Source organism: Ranitomeya variabilis, chromosome 5, assembly GCF_051348905.1.
Source record: "Ranitomeya variabilis isolate aRanVar5 chromosome 5, aRanVar5.hap1, whole genome shotgun sequence".
In the NCBI taxonomy this organism is placed as follows: domain Eukaryota; kingdom Metazoa; phylum Chordata; class Amphibia; order Anura; family Dendrobatidae; genus Ranitomeya; species Ranitomeya variabilis.
In genome coordinates this window covers 252,918,110-252,935,013 of record NC_135236.1, presented here as the reverse complement: position 1 = coordinate 252,935,013, position 16,904 = coordinate 252,918,110, and the positions used below count along the sequence as shown (strand labels likewise).

Here is a 16,904-nt window from a genome sequence, read left to right as displayed (position 1 = left end):
CTGTAATTATTTATCTATATATATATTGGTCACTTAGAGCTACGGGAGAATTCTTGGGAGATGTATATTTGATTGTATTGATGGCATCAATTTATTCATTGTTTATTTAGTCCCCTCTAGCTTAATTGGCAGGTCCTAAGTGGTCGGTCCGTGGGATATTTTCCTCATTTTCTTCTTCATTTGCCTTCTAGTTTCTTTACTATCTGTGCATTTGTAATGCAAATGTTCTCTGTATAATGGTATCTATTGCCTATCTCCTAATACAATATAATAAATTTATGGGATTTATTTCTGTCACCTATATAATCAGCATCTGTTACTATGTTACCGGTTGTGGTGTGGCGCTGGTGTGCTGGATTCCTGTGCGCCCGCGCGCGCTGATGGTTGCTGTGGAGATGCTTCGGGTCACATGGGGCCCCTGTGATCTTCGGCATCTCTCGGCTATCCTCGGCTGCGGCCGGCGCCTGGGTTTCCATGGCACCGCGTGACCACTTCCGGTTTTCGCGTATCGGGACTTCCGGTACAGGTGTTTTTAAACTGAGTGTGCACACACTTTCAATGCCCCCTGACGAAGGTGTGATCGCCGAAACGCGCGTTGGGGCGGAGGCGCGTCCCCAGGAGTTTCTGTTCAGTGTGCGGTGGGTACTGTGCGGCCGTAATATTTTTATTTTCATCTATATGCAGACTCTATGGATATGCCTTTAGTGCTTGGCAGTGGATAAGTGCCTTAATTGTGTCCTGCTATGACATCCCTTACTCGGTCTATTGGTATATGAGTGTTATTTATGGGCAGTCCGCACTGTAGTTGTCCGCATGGCTTCCTATTTATAGGTTATATATTTTTTGTTATGTATATTTTGTAGTTTATTGTTTGGTTTTGTACTTTTGCTGATTTTTTCTCATAGCCAATATATGAATATGTCATCATTACTTCAGTGAACAGCTTTTTCTGGGCACACGCCCCCTGCTATTTTATCCAGTACTACCATAGTAGTGTAACTAATTGTCCTTCCATTCACTTGTGTTTTATTAGTAATTTAATAAAGTTTGTACTCTTTCATCTACCTTATTGGACCATATGTCATCATTTTTTCTGAAGTAGCTATGTTTAATCGATGATAGGCCCTATGGGTCTCGGTTACCAATGGTACAGATTACTGGTACATTATATATTGCCATGGTAGCTAGCTATATAAGTTGGTATATATATACTAATGTGTAGATATTTCAGAGAAGTACTGGAAAAGATGAAAAAACGAACAAGCTGCCTCATAGGACAATATGTAGCAAGAATGTATTCAGAGGCAAGGATGGATGGATGGAGACTTTGCGTAATCTTGCTCACTACTACTACTAGACACAACAATCAACCATGCATGTAGCGCAATCTCTCACAGTGCAATCGTCATTGCTTGGTTTTCAGTGAATGCGAACGGCCCCCAAATGTAGAAGATAAGTGGACAAAAAACTATTGGACTGGTCCTACCCTTTTCTAGTAGTGACAGCAGATGGAGCAGTGCTGTAGAACCCACTCTAGTGTAGAGAAGATTTTCAGCAACCACAAAAAATATATTATAAAAACATAATTTTATTCAGTATGCTCTTAAAATGATAAAGATGAAGCGTTCTAGAATAGATCATTCAGTGGGCATCTTTTATTTTGAGCAACCTGTAAAAACAAGGATTTATTTAAGCAACCGCCGATTGGTAAAAGTTTTCCGGTTGTTGATTGTATCTAATTTACTAATTCTTTACCCTATCTTATGGAACAAGCCATCACAAAGATCTGTTCATTGAATCTTTCACAGATGCTAATGTTCATGAATACTAGCACACAGTCCGATAACTGACAGATTTCTTACAATCCCCCCAATCTTATTTCTAGTAGTGGGTCGTGAAGTCATGGTTGGGGTGTTACTGTACAGGGTATAGAACCAGAACTCTTTGTTCTTCTGCATACAGCTGACATTTACCTGGACTCTAGCACTGAATCAAAGGTGAGGTTGCCCCAATTATCAGAGAAAATGCCATTTCTTTTTAACCTTTGTGTTGCCTGAAGAATTAAGAATCCCCTCAAATTGGCACAGCCGCTTGCAAGATTTCGCACTTCCTTCTCAAGGACAACCAAGGGAGAACTCGCAGCTTTATTATAGAATCATTTTTAATAAGCCTTTTTAAAGCCGCTGAGAGAAAGGGAAAGTAATTTGGCAGTTGGAAAAAGCTCCGTGAGGGATCCCAAGGCTGCCCAGTTAAGACATTTATGAAGCAATACTTTTGGGACCTCCACTGCTATTTTCCTGGGCCTCAGGGGGGATGGAAGTACGAAGCTTAGATTCAGAAAGTACTCTGGAGGGATCTGATTATTTCTGCTTGCTATTAGCCACACTCCATGTGAGCTGAAATTACTCGGGCAGGGAATTATTACCCAGCCTGTCTAGAAATACCTAATCTAGAATACCAGTGAAAGGCCAAAATGGCAAGAACAGGAAGGAAAAGCTCGCTGCCCAAATGGAGTAATTTGATACTAAATGAAATAAATTATCAATTAGAAAAAGCATATGAATGAATATTTATTCATTACAACGTGAGAACATAATTTCAAGCTAAAAGTGAAAGTAATACTACTATGTGTTACATCTCACATCTTCTTATCACTCTCCGAGAGTGTGAAGGACCTCTGGCCAAGGCAAGTTACAACTACGGTACATCTTTAGTAAAGGAGCAACATGGGCTACATCCATGGACACTAAAGCCCCCTAACTGTCGTACCATCACAGCAACATCTATGTCAATCTGTTGTCAAAGCAGTCTAGCAAAAAGATATACATTAACATACACATTTTTTTTTACATAGGAGCCCATGGGTGACGGACCAGCTAATTTCATGTTTGTTTAGCATCTTGTGACATACATGTTAGGACACAATATATAAGGCTTATTTTCCGCATGTTCACAAAAGTTAAAAAGTGTTTATACTACAGGCTTGCCATAGTAAAACGATTGCTACTTGCAAGCTGATCAGTGATGATCTAATAATCTGTTTAGCTTTCCAATGCACAAAGAACAATTGGTAAAAGATTGTTCCATGAACTTAGTACAAATTCTCTGATTCATCACAGCTCTTATGTCAGAAGACTGGTGTAAAAAGCATTGAAAAGTTTCAAAATTTTTACGCAATTCGGAGATTCACAAAAATGTTGCGACTTTTGGCATTTTTGTTGCCAGATTCACCAAGCTACTCCAAAATGAGCAGTGCAGATGCGGAATGAAGGAGTGACGCCATGGCTTCTCTAATTCATGGCAAGGTGCACGTCCCTTTTCAGATGCTTATAATTCATTGTTCAGGAGTGTCTGACCTCACCACGCCCCCTCTTCAAGACCAGCAAGAAAATTGGGGCTATTGACTTTTAAAGGTCCTCTGTTAGCACAGAAGGCTTGTTGAAATCCAGTACAGGAACACAGTGCATCATAGCGGGGCCAAACATTTAAGTACACCTCCCCACTGTTAGGGCTAGCGGAATGCACCGAGTAAATAGAGATGTTTTTATTGATATTGGTGCGTTCGCAGCCCGGGGTCCACCGTGCAGGAGTACCTGCTGCTAGCAAACGGCGGCACTATATGGCGGTATGGACTAACTCAGTTAATTCACCGAGTAGCCGTGAAAGCAAAGCACTGTGCCCTGTTAGACTTCACAGAGGCACAGGCTAACTGCCCAAACAGAGAGCAGTCAGTGGTCACGCATGCACACAAAACTCCTCGCCGGAGGTGCCAGCATTCTAGGGGCTTATTTCAGCCAGGTCCCTGAATACATACAAACACAAACTCCTCGCCGGAGGTGCCAGTATTCTAGAGGCTTATTTAAGCCGGGTCCCTGAACACACTCTCACGTGACCACACTGGCGCAAAGCACATAACAAAGAACAATACTAGCGCATGGCCGTGCGGCCATGCGAGCCTTAAATAGTTGCAGCACGTACAGGACCTTCCTAGAAGGACCAATGAGAGGCTGCCACAGAGCGTGAGCACCTACAGGACCTTCCTGAAGTACCAATGGCCTTAGCTGCAGTATCTGATCATGTGACCCTCGATCTCCACTGAGAGATCTTACTCTGGGCATGCTCCGAACGAGAAAAGCAGGACTTAGTCCCAGAAGCGTCTGCTCGCCGCTGCCCAGCACTGACTTCAATGGCAGAAGCAGGAAAGGTAGCAGTAACACTTTGTACAGAGTCAGACTGAGCGAGACGCTGGGACCGACGTCTCAGCTGAGCAGGCTCCACTGCGGCAGGAGAAGAATGGGAGACCGCAGCGGAGGTGGGAACTCGACCCCTAACATTACCCCGCCTCCTTGGGCCTCGCTATGTTCGAAGGCAGCAATGAGCTGCGGAGCCCGAATGTGCTCAGCAGGCTCCCAGGACCTATCCTCAGGACCGTAACCCTTCCAGTCCACCAAATAAAATTTTTTGCCACGAACCACCTTGCACCCCAAAATAGCGTTCTCCTCGTAATCGTCCGTAGACGAACCCGATGTCCCGGCAGATGACTCAGAAAACCGGGACATGTATACGGGCTTAAGGAGGGACACATGAAAGGTGTCGGTGATACCTAGGCGTGGAGGAAGGGCTAGACGGTAGACCACAGGATTAACCTGTTTGAGGACCTTGAAGGGACCCAAGTAGCGAAGAGCAAACTTAGTGGACTCAACACGCAGCCTGATGTTACGAGCAGAGAGCCACACTAAGTTGCCAGGAGCAAAGGTCGGGGCAGGGCGCCGATGTGCATCGGCGGAGGACCTCATTCTCTCCTTGGAGGCCCGGATGGCATCCTGAGTGCGGTCCCAAATGTCTCGTGCCTCCACTGCCCAGTCTGCCACCCTGGAGTCAGCAGAGGACACGGGCATAGGCACAGGAACCCGCGGATGCTGGCCGTAATTAAGGAGGAAAGGAGTCTGACCGGTGGAGTCGGCTACAGCGTTGTTAAGGGCAAACTCTGCCCACGGTAACAAGGATGCCCAGTCATTCTGCCTGGCAGAAACAAAATGTCATAAATAAGTGACCAGAGTCTGATTGGCTCTCTCAACCAACCCATTCGTCTCGGGATGACAAGCCGAGGAGAGATTTAACTCAATACTGAGTAGACGACAAAGCTCCCTCCAGAATCGAGACGCAAACTGGGGACCTCGGTCACTGACAATCTTGTCCGGCATACCGTGTAAGCGAAAGATATGCTTGATGAACAAGGCTGCCAGAGCCCGTGCAGAAGGTAGCAGTGGAAGAGGCACCAAATGAACCATTTTGGAAAAATGGTCGGTGATCACCCAGATAATGGTGCAACTACGAGACTTGGGTAAGCCCACCACAAAGTCCATCCCGACCATCTCCAGGGCCTGTCCGCCACCGGCAGAGGGTAAAGCAACCCAGCTGGCCGTTGCCGAGGGGACTTGTTCTTGGCGCAAGAGACACACGCCCGAACATAGTCTGTGACATCACGAGCCATATGCGGCCACCAGTATGTCCTCGCCAGTAACTCAGATGTCCTTTTGGAACCAAAATGTCCACCCACCCTGGACGAGTGTGCCCAAGAGAGAACCTCTGGTCGCAAACTGGATGGTACAAAAGTCTTGCCCGGAGGCACAGACTCTAGCGAAACCGGGGCCACAGTTCTCAGGCTCTCGGTGGGGACAATAAGCCGAGGCTCCTCTTCCTCTTCCAAAGATGACACAACGGAGCGAGAGAGAGCGTCGGCACGAATGTTCTTCTCCCCAAAAAGAAAATGGAGGGTGAAATGAAACCGGTAGAAGAACAAGGACCATCTGGCCTGGCGAGAATTTAACTGCTGGGCTGTCTGCAGGTACACCAAATTTTTATGATCTGTGAAGACTTGGAAGGGAAAACGAGCTCTTTTTAAGAGATGTCTCCAATCCGAGAACGCCAACTTCATGGCTAGCTACACCCTGTCCCCGATGGAATAATTCCTCTCTGCTGGTGAGAAGGTCTTAGAAAAGAAGAAGCAAGGATGCTTCCAACCTTGAGCATCCTTTTGGAAGAGGACTGCTCCAGCACCAACAGATGAGGCATCCACCTCCATGATAAATGGCTTATCTACATCGGGGCGATGTAGGATGGGAGCGCTAGCGAAGTGTGACTTTATGGAGTTAAAGGCCTTGGAGACCTCCTCAGACCACAATTTGGGATTTGCCCCCTTCTTGGTGAGGGCAACCAAGGGAGCTACCAAAGTTGAGAAGTGCGGAATGAACTGGCGATAATAATTAATGAACCCCATAAAGCGCTGCACCGCTTTAAGAGAATGGGGTTCCTGCCAGTCCATCACAGCCTGTAGTTTGGCAGGATCCATAGCCAATCCCTGGGCGGAGATGATATAGCCTAGGAAAGGTAAGGACTCCTGCTCGAACATGCACTTCTCCAACTTGGCATAGAGGGAGTTTGCCCGTAGGAGGTCGAAGACTTTGCAAACATCTCTCCGGTGGGAGTCAATATCTGGAGAGTAGATGAGAATATCATCCAGATAGACTACATAGTTACATAGTTACATAGTTATTAAGGTTGAAGGAAGACTGTAAGTCCATCTAGTTCAACCCATAGCCTAACCTAACATGCCCTAACATGTTGATCCAGGGGAAGGCAAAAAAAACCCATGTGGCAAAGAGTAACTCCACCATGGGGAAAAAAATTCCTTCCCGACTCCACATACGGCAATCAGACTAGTTCCCTGGATCAACGCCTTATCAAGGAATCTAGTGTATATACCCTATATATAGACTACGACCGAGGTGGTGAGCATATCCCGGAAGATGTCGTTCACAAAGTCTTGGAAAACGGCTGGGGCATTACAGAGCCCGAAGGGCATCACCAGATATTCATAGTGCCCATCCCTGGTGTTAAAAGCCGTCTTCCATTCGTCCCCCTCCCGGATGCGAATCAGGTTGTAAGCACCCCACAGATCTAGTTTAGTAAACACCCTTGCTCCCCGAAGCCTATTGAAGAACTCAGATATCAAGGGCAAAGGATACTTATTCGTAACGGTGATGGCGTTAAGACCCCTGTAATCTATACATGGACGCAGTTCCCCATTCTTCTTCTGCACGAAGAAGAACCCAGCCCCAGCAGGTGACACTGAGTTCCTGATGAACCCTCTTGCCAGATTCTCTTGAATGTACTGAGACACTGCCTCCGTCTCCGGGAGAGATAACGGATAAACTCGACCCCGGAGAGGCTCAGCACCAGGCAAGAGATCAATAGGACAGTCATAGGGGCGATGGGGCGGAAGGGTCTCCACCGCCTTTTTGGAGAACACGTCTGCATAAGACCAATATTGCTTGGGGAGAGAGGATAGATCTGTGGGTACCTCTGTAGTCGCAACCTGAACGCACTCCCTCTGACACCTACCCCCACAAGATTCACCCCATTCCAGAATTCTGCCTTAGGACCACTCGATATGAGGAGAGTGGTACCGTAGCCAAGGTATCCCCAACAGGACCTCATCAATTCCCTCAGGAATGATGAGCAGAGATATAATCTCCTGATGGGATGGCGACATGGACAGAGTAAGAGGGATGGTCTGGTGTGTTATCTGTGAGGGCAGTGTCGACCCATACACCACTCGTACCGTTACTGGTTGAGCTAGCATAACCAGGGGTATTGCGTGACGTTGGGCGAAGGCAGAAGACATAAAATTGCCCTCCACCCCAGAATCCATGCAGAGCTCTACCGAGTGGGAGGATGAGCCTATAATAATTGTCCCCTTAAAGGACAATTTGGAGGCAAACGTCGCCGTGTCTACTGTACCTCCACCTACTACCACTAGACGCTGACGTTTCCTCGACCGCTGGGGACATCTGGTGGCAAGATGTCCTGACTGCTGGCAAACATGACAGACCTTGAGTGCACAAGCGGTCTGGGACTTAAATCCCGCTCGTGACACTTCCATGGCCTCATGTGACTCAGGAACCAGGACCGGAGATTCCAGAGGTTTGGCGAAGGTGGGAGCCAGCTGAAACCTCTGCCTACACTGGGCTCGCTCTAACCTCCGCTCGTTAAAACGGAGGTCAATTCGAGTAGAGACAGTTATTAACTCCTCCAGTGTGGCAGGAATCTCCCTAGTGGCCAGAGCGTCCTTAACGTGATCAGCCAGGCCCCTCCAAAATATGGGGATAAGGGCTTTATCCGACCACTCCAGCTCAGAAGCTAAAGTACGAAAGCGGACGGCAAAATGGCTGACCAAGGACTCACCCTGAGTTAATGCCAGCAGTTGGAGCGCCATGTATTGGGTGACTTGAGGTCCCAAAAAGACCTGTTTCAGAGTGCTCAGAAACAGCGGAGCACTCTGCACCACATGATCGCCACGCTCCCACAGCGGCGTAGCCCATTCCAACGCCCTGTCCGACAAGAGAGACAGAATAAATCCCACCTTAGCCCGCTCAGTGGGAAAACGTGCAGCCAGAAGCTCGAGGTGAATAGAGCACTGACTCACGAATCCCCTACAAGATTTGCTATCTCCAGAAAAATTTTCTGGCTGCGGGAGGCAAGATAATGTCGGAACAGGGGTGGCAGTGGACAAGGTTGCTGCAGCCACGCTAGCAGCCTGTTCAGCAACTGCGGTAACATCCACAGCTGAGGTTGAGCTCTCGAGAGCCGCCAACCTACCCTCCAGCTGCTGGATATACCGCAAGGATTGCTGAATGTCCGCCATTTACTAGCCAGACCCTGGCGCTAGTATTCTGTTAGGGCTAGCGGAACGCACCGAGTAAATAGAGATGTTTTTATTGATATTGGTGCATTCGCTGCCCGGGGTCCACCGTGCAGGAGTACCTGCTGCTAGCAAATGGCGGCACTATATGGCGGTATGGACTAACTCAGTTAATTCACCGAGTAGCCGTGAAAGCAAAACACTGTGCCCTGTTAGAATTCACAGAGGCACAGGCTAACTGCCCAAACAGAGAGCAGTCAGTGGTCAAGCATGCACACAAAACTCCTCGCCGGAGGTGCCAGCATTCTAGGGGCTTATTTCAGCCAGGTCCCTGAATACATACAAACACAATCTCCTCGCCGGAGGTGCCAGCATTCTAGGGGCCTATTTCAGCCGGGTCCCTGAACACACTCTCACGTGACCACACTGGCGCAAAGCACATAACAAAGAACAATACTAGCGCATGGCCGTGCGGCCATGCGAGCCTTAAATAGTTGCAGCACGTACAGGACCTTCCTAGAAGGACCAATGAGAGGCTGCCACAGAGCGTGAGCACCTACAGGACCTTCCTGAAGGACCAATGGCCTTAGCTGCAGTATCTGATCATGTGACCCTCGATCTCCACTGAGAGATCTTACTCTGGGCATGCTCAGAACGAGAAAAGCAGGACTTAGTCCCAGAAGCATCTGCTCGCCGCTGCCCAGCACTGACTTCAATAGTAGAAGCAGGAAAGGCAGCAGTAACTCTTTGTACAGAGTCAGACTGAGCGAGACACTGGGACCGACGTCTCCGCTGAGCAGGCTCCACTGCGGCAGGAGAAGAATGGGAGACTGCAGCGGAGATGGCCCGAGATTCCCCCTGTGCAGAGGTGGGAACTCGACCCCTAACACCCACCTGCTTGTTTTCCATCCATCTCCGACCTTCTCTAACGCTAAACCAGAGCTGATAATCAATGAAGAGAGGGAAGTGGAGATAGAACAAAAACAAGTAGGTGGCCAATACAAGACTACACCGAGCACTTATACTGTACTTGGTTTGATAAGACAATGTGTGCTTATAGAATCCCCTTAAATAAGCTTACAAGCCATTTCACCTGATGAACAAGTGTTTTGCTCATTTGTGTGGTAATTGTAACCTATTTACATTGGTCAATTATCAGGAAACGAGCGTTCCTGAAATGCACCCGTAGACTAACTAATGGTGGACATTTATGGACACCTAAGCAACCTCCCATTTTGCAGGTGGAGGGGTGAGGTTGAACCACTTGTATTCTTCTCCTAGTGATTTATCTGTGCAGGCAGCAGTCAGAGCTGAACACTTCTTACACAATGTGTGTTAACATACTGTCACATGAAAGAACAGGGATGGCAGGTCATATCACAAGGGAATTCCTCAAGGTCAGAAAGTTTGGACCTTGCTATGGATATCATGTAGGTCACAATTTTGCAATCATAACAACAAAAATAAGGACTAATTAATACTGCAATTACTAATAGATCCATATAGCATCATATGTGCGAAAATAGAGAAAACTGTTACCGGTAACACTTAATAGGCTATGCAGTAGCAAAAGTAAGCAATTAAAACAATTACAAGATGTATGTACTGTATATTCTAATTTCCGCAGACCCTTGGGACCTTTATCTTTAGAGAAAAAAATAAAAAAGTAGTCAAGGAACAAAGAAAATATGTGAATATTTGTCTCCTTCAGTTAATTAAAAATATTTTGTAAACTCAACAAGTATGGAATTGTGGGGTAAAACACTGAAGTACAGCAATAAGGCATTCTTAAAGGGGTTTTCTATCTTAGAAACTTTTTGTTTGGTGGTGGGGGAGCTTTGACCTCTGCATAGGACACGCAGCAGTTCCATTCAAGTGTACAGGGGAAACTGTTGAGGGGCTCAGCTCTACATTATTCACTCTCAGGATTATTGGAGGTCTTCAAAGTCGGCCCCTGATGATCTAGACATATACCAACAGTTCAACACTTTCTGAAAGGTTATCAGTGCACACCTCTAAACAGAAATAATTAATATATAACGACTTTTTACTCACTTCTAAAGATTTATGTATGTAATGTAATAAAGGGATTGTTACGCAGGGAATTTAGCGATGTAGACACAACTGCTTTTGGTTTTGGGAGCACCGGAGACCTCACAGGTTCCCTTTAAGTTAAGGGTAGCATCGTTTTTGTCCAGGCCATTTTCATTAGTTTGTTTTTTTAATTTTTCTGTTGAACCACAATTCGGACGCAATGTTTGTTATTCACTAGTGGATATTCGGTAAATGTGAATTGAAAATTACTTTTGTCAGTTTCAAGTTATTTCAGTGACCACTGTGGGTTTTTCCTACTTTATCAGAAGGGTACCAACAATATCCGTGTGTCTATCTCATATTTTAACAGAGATTTCTGAGATTAGATAAATATGTAGAGAAGTAGTTGTTGTGGTTCTCATGTCTTTGACATTTTTTTATTCCTATATTCCTTTATATTACAATGTATGAACAGCAAACGTCCCTCCCCTCGTATTTCTCGTAGATGCATTAGATGTCCACAAATAGGAACATTTTTACCTGCGCATCCGATAGCTATTTCTACCCACGCCCCATGACCCAAAGAAATTTCCTAACATTTTCTTGAAAAACTTCTGTACAAACTAATTTAATTGCACAAACTAATTTAATTGCACACTTATTTACAGAAATAATTGGTCCATGATTTGAACAAATACGTGTTATGTTTTAAAAAAAAAGTATATTTAAAATGGTTTGTGATCGTATCTAAGGTATTTTTATTATTATTAATAGTAATAATAATAATAACAATAATAACCATATCAATAATAATAATAATTGTATTACTATAGTGCCAGCATCTTCAGCAACACTTTATAATGTTTTCACCATTACTTACATGTGTGAGTCTTCTTGGTTATAGACAGACCTGTGAAAAAGAAGAAAAGAATAGTCAGAAAAATCCTTTTTGGCAAAATCTAATATTATGGTACAAGTATTACATATTTTATGGTTGGGAATGGAGACATAATTTCTATAAGATATGCAGTGTATTATAATTGGTGTCACTAATCAAAATTGCAGAGATGGTTTATAGAAACGGTCCTCTCATTGAGGAGGATTAATTCATTAGGAGATATTCTCAAGTGGTGTTTTGAAGAGGTTTCAGTGTGCTTATGGCAAAATGTAGGTGATGATGGCTAAAAATATTAAAGTATTGCCTAATACATGAGTCCACCTAAAGTCTTACAGTTATGCTGTTAATGTTTCTATTAAAGGGGTTTTCCACTACTAGGACAACCCCTTCTCAATCTGAATGTTTTACCATGTTAAAATAAAAAGAACCATACTCACCTCCCATACTTGTGCCGTTCCAATGGTGTCTGCACTTGCGTTCCCGGAGCTCACGTCATATTGTTATGTCACGTGAGCCCCTCGCCCAATGAGCACTTGTGTCACTGTCACCGCCTTCGGACATATAAGGAGGGAGTGAGAAGCCAGTCGCAGATCTGACTTCCTGTTGATTACTTATACACCAGCACTGATTGGGCACAGGGCTCACGTGTCATAACAACATCACGACAGAACCAGGAACATGTGTGCTGACGCCGCCTCAACTAAGTATAGGTGTTTTTATTTTAACGGAGGCAAATATTCAGATTGAGAGGGGTTAGTCCTAATAGTGGGCAACCCCTTTAATTAGTCAATAAAGGATTTTAGTAGGGGGATGATGCTTTTAAGGGTCCACAAATAAACTTTTAAGTAACAAGAAATTTTAGCATGAGTTGCAAATTGTCTCATAGTTGAATACAAAATTTTCAATTCTCCTTCTAGTCTGTCACAGTCATTATTGTTACTGTTATTATTAATCACCCTTTTCACACTAAAATGTAACTTGTGTGACGTGGCGAGGCTAACGAACAACATTTCAAGATACAGTTATGTCACCTTAATAGCACGGGCAGCATAACTGTGCCCATACCATTATTGCAGTAGTCCAGCTAAAACTGAGAACTTAGCTAACACTATAATTGTAAGAATTGCAAGTAAGTACAATCACACCTTTTTAACCCTTTAGATCAGGGGTGCACAAACTTGTTTGGTCCAAGGGCCATATAGTCATACTGATCTAATCCGGGAACCGCACTAAAAATTAAAAAGAAGTATTACCTTTTATGCCATTTGTGACATACAGTGGGGAAAAAAATATTTAGTCAGTGACCAATTGTGCAAGTTCTCCCACTTCAAAAGATGAGAGAAGCCTGTAATTGACATCATAGGTAGACCACAACTGTGAGAGTCAAAATGAGAGAACAAATCCAGAAAATCACCTTGTCTGATTTGGCAAGATTTATTTTGCAAAATATGGTGGAAAATAAGTATCTGGTCACCTAAAAACATGCAAGATTTCTGGCTCTCACAGACCTGTAACTTCTTCATTAAGAGGCTTCTCTGTCCTCCACGCACTACCTGTAGTAATGGCACCTGTTAACTTGTTATCAGTATAAAAGACACCTGTCCACAACCTCAAACAGGCACACTCCAAACGGCACTATGGTGAAGACCAAAGAGCTGTCGAAGGACACCAGAAACAAAATTGCAGCCCTGCACCAGGCTGGGAAGACTGAATCTGCAATAGGCAAGCAGCTTGGTGTGATGAAATCAACTGTGGGAGCAATTATAAGAAAATGGAAAACATACAAGACCACTGAGAATCTCTCTCGATCTTGGGCTCCACGCAAAATCTCACCCCATGGGGTCAAAATGATCACAAGAACGGTGAGCAAAACTCCCAGAACCACATGGAGGACCTAGTGAATGGCCTGCATAGAGCTGGGACCACCGTAAGAAAGGCTACCATCAGTAACACACCACGCCGCCAGGGACTCAGCTTCTTCAGTGCCAGATGTGTCCCCCTGCCTAAGCCATTACATGCCCGGGCCCATCTGAAGTTTGCTAGAGAGCATTTTGATTATCCAGAAGAGTATTGGGAGAATGTCACATGGTCTGATGAAACCAAAGTAGAATTGTTTGGTAAAAAAAAAATCATCATGTTTGAAGGAGTCAGAATGCTGAGTTGCATCTAATGAACACCATACCTACCGTGAAGCATGGGGGTGGCAACATCATGCTTTAGGGCCATTTCTCTGCAAAGGAACCAGGACGACTGATCTGTGTACATGAAAGAATGAATGGGGCCATGTATTGTGAGATTTTGAGTGCAAACCTCCTTCCATGAGCAAGTGCATTGAAGATGAACGTGGCTGGTCTTTCAGCATGATAATGATCGCAAGCACACCGCCAGGGCAACGAAGAGTGGCTTCGTAAGAAGTATATGAAGGTCCTGGTGTGGCCTAGCCAGTCTCCAGATCTCAACCTCATAGTAACTTTTGGAGGGATGGGCCAACGTACCACCAACAGTGTGTGCCAACCTTATGAAGACTTGCAGGAAACGTTTGACCACTGTCATTGCCAACAATGGATATATAACAAAATATTGAGATGAACTTTTGTTAATGACCAAATATTTATTTTACACCATATTTTGCAAAATAAATCTTGCCAAATCACACAAGGTGATTTTCTGGATTTGTTTTCTCATTTTGACCCTCATAGTTGTGGTCTACCTATGATGTCAATTACAGGCCTCTCTCATCTTTTTAAGTGGGAGAACTTGCACAATCGGTGGCTTACTAAATACTTTTTTTCCCCGCTATATGAAAAGTATATACCATAAACATCTGATAGGTAAAAATTCTACTTACAGAACTCTTACCTCCAAAAATCAGCACTCTAATGGTATGTTCACACTGAGTTTTTTGTATAAAGATTTAGAAATACATTCTGCTCTTAAATCCACATCCAAAACTGGGTCAAATACTCTTTGTATAATTTTCTGGCTGATTTTAATGGGAAAAGCTCTTTTAGTGCACACAATACCATTTTTTTCCACATTATTTTGAACATTTTGTAGTAAAACTAATAGGCAGCTTATTCAAAGAATATTTGAAGCTTTTTTATATGGATTTGCAGTAAAATCTGCTTCTATATCCTCGTAAAAAACTGTGTGAATAGACACTGAAGAGGACGAGGTCATGCATGCACCTAGCCTTCTACAATATATCATGGGTTCTTTGCTTACTGCCTAATGATACAAAACTCTTATAAACTATAATGGAGAGAGACACAGACACGGAAGGTATCCTGTCTAATTCACATTCCTTTTCAGAGTGCCAATGCATTTAGAGACCCCAATCTCCTGATGTATGAGGCATCCAGATATGTGTAAACAGTGCGCCATTACTACTTGCCAGTCCCTGCTCCTCAGCTGCTGCCACTACTCTTTTTGTGTGGCTGCTCACATATAGTTAACCTGTCAGAAAAAGCATTTTCTATCCATGTGGTTGGGGACCACACAGAATGGCATCGTGGGCCACATGTGGCCCCTGTAAGTTGTAGTCAGACAAGTCCTGGATGGGAGGTACAGTGGGGCAAAAAAGTATTTAGTCAGTCAGCAATAGTGCAAGTTCCACCACTTAAAAAGATGAGAGGCGTCTGTAATTTACATCATAGGTAGACCTCAACTATGGGAGACAAACTGAGAAAAAAAATACTGAAAATCACATTGTCTGTTTTTTTATCATTTTATTTGCATATTCTGGTGGAAAATAAGTATTTGGTCAGAAACAAACAATCAAGATTTCTGGCTCTCACAGACCTGTAACTTCTTCTTTAAGAGTCTCCTCTTTCCTCCACTCATTACCTGTAGTAATGGCACCTGTTTAAACTTGTTATCAGTATAAAAAGACACCTGTGCACACCCTCAAGCAGTCTGACTCCAAACTCCACTATGGTGAAGACCAAAGAGATGTCAAAGGACACCAGAAACAAAATTGTAGCCCTGCACCAAGCTGGGAAGACTGAATCTGCAATAGCCAACCAGCTTGGAGTGAAGAAATCAACAGTGGGAGCAATAATTAGAAAATGGAAGACATTCAAGACCACTGATAATCTCCCTCGATCTGGGGCTCCACGCAAAATCCCACCCCGTGGGGTCAGAATGATCACAAGAACGGTGAGCAAAAATCCCAGAACCACGCGGGGGGACCTAGTGAATGAACTGCAGAGAGCTGGGACCAATGTAACAAGGCCTACCATAAGTAACACACTACGCCACCATGGACTCAGATCCTGCAGTGCCAGACGTGTCCCACTGCTTAAGCCAGTACATGTCCGGGCCCGTCTGAAGTTTGCTAGAGAGCATTTGGATGATCCAGAGGAGTTTTGGGAGAATGTCCTATGGTCTGATGAAACCAAACTGGAACTGTTTGGTAGAAACACAACTTGTCGTGTTTGGAGGAAAAAGAATACTGAGTTGCATCCATCAAACACCATACCTACTGTAAAGCATGGTGGTGGAAACATCATGCTTTGGGGCTGTTTCTCTGCAAAGGGGCCAGGACGACTGATCCGGGTACATGAAAGAATGAATGGGGCCATGTATCGTGAGATTTTGAGTGCAAACCTCCTTCCATCAGCAAGGGCATTGAAGATGAAACGTGGCTGGGTCTTTCAACATGACAATGATCCAAAGCACACCGCCAGGGCAACGAAGGAGTGGCTTCGTAAGAAGCATTTCAAGGTCTTGGACTGGCCTAGCCAGTCTCCAGATCTCAACCCTATAGAAAACCTTTGGAGGGAGTTGAAAGTCCGTGTTGCCAAGCGAAAAGCCAAAAACATCACTGCTCTAGAGGAGATCTGCATGGAGGAATGGGCCAACATACCAACAACAGTGTGTGGCAACCTTGTGAAGACTTACAGAAAACGTTTGACCTCTGTCATTGCCAACAAAGGATGTATTACAAAGTATTGAGATGAAATTTTGTTTCTGACCAAATACTTATTTTCCACCAGAATATGCAAATAAAATGATAAAAAAACAGACAATGTGATTTTCAGTATTTTTTTTTCTCAGTTTGTCTCCCATATTTGAGGTCTACCTATGATGTAAATTACAGACGCCTCTCATCCTTTTAAGTGGTGGAACTTGCACTATTGCTGACTGACTAAATACTTTTTTGCCCCACTGTATGTGTCACTATGGTGGCTAGCCTTCCTTATGTAGATCCGGAGAAGCAGCCTCCAGCACAGATACTAATTAATAAGCCTGGATTTGGGGGTCTGG

General features: G+C 44.5%; 1 protein-coding gene across 1 annotated transcript in view; it reads right to left on the bottom strand.

Annotated features, from left to right (window-relative positions):
- LOC143775665 (nuclear receptor ROR-alpha) overlaps positions 1-16,904 on the bottom strand; it is a 502,224-nt gene that overhangs the window by 168,773 nt on the left and 316,547 nt on the right. The window contains exon 2 of the mRNA XM_077264060.1: positions 11,619-11,648. Coding sequence (XP_077120175.1) covers positions 11,619-11,648 — 30 coding nt within the window. The remainder of the gene's footprint in view (positions 1-11,618; positions 11,649-16,904) is intronic.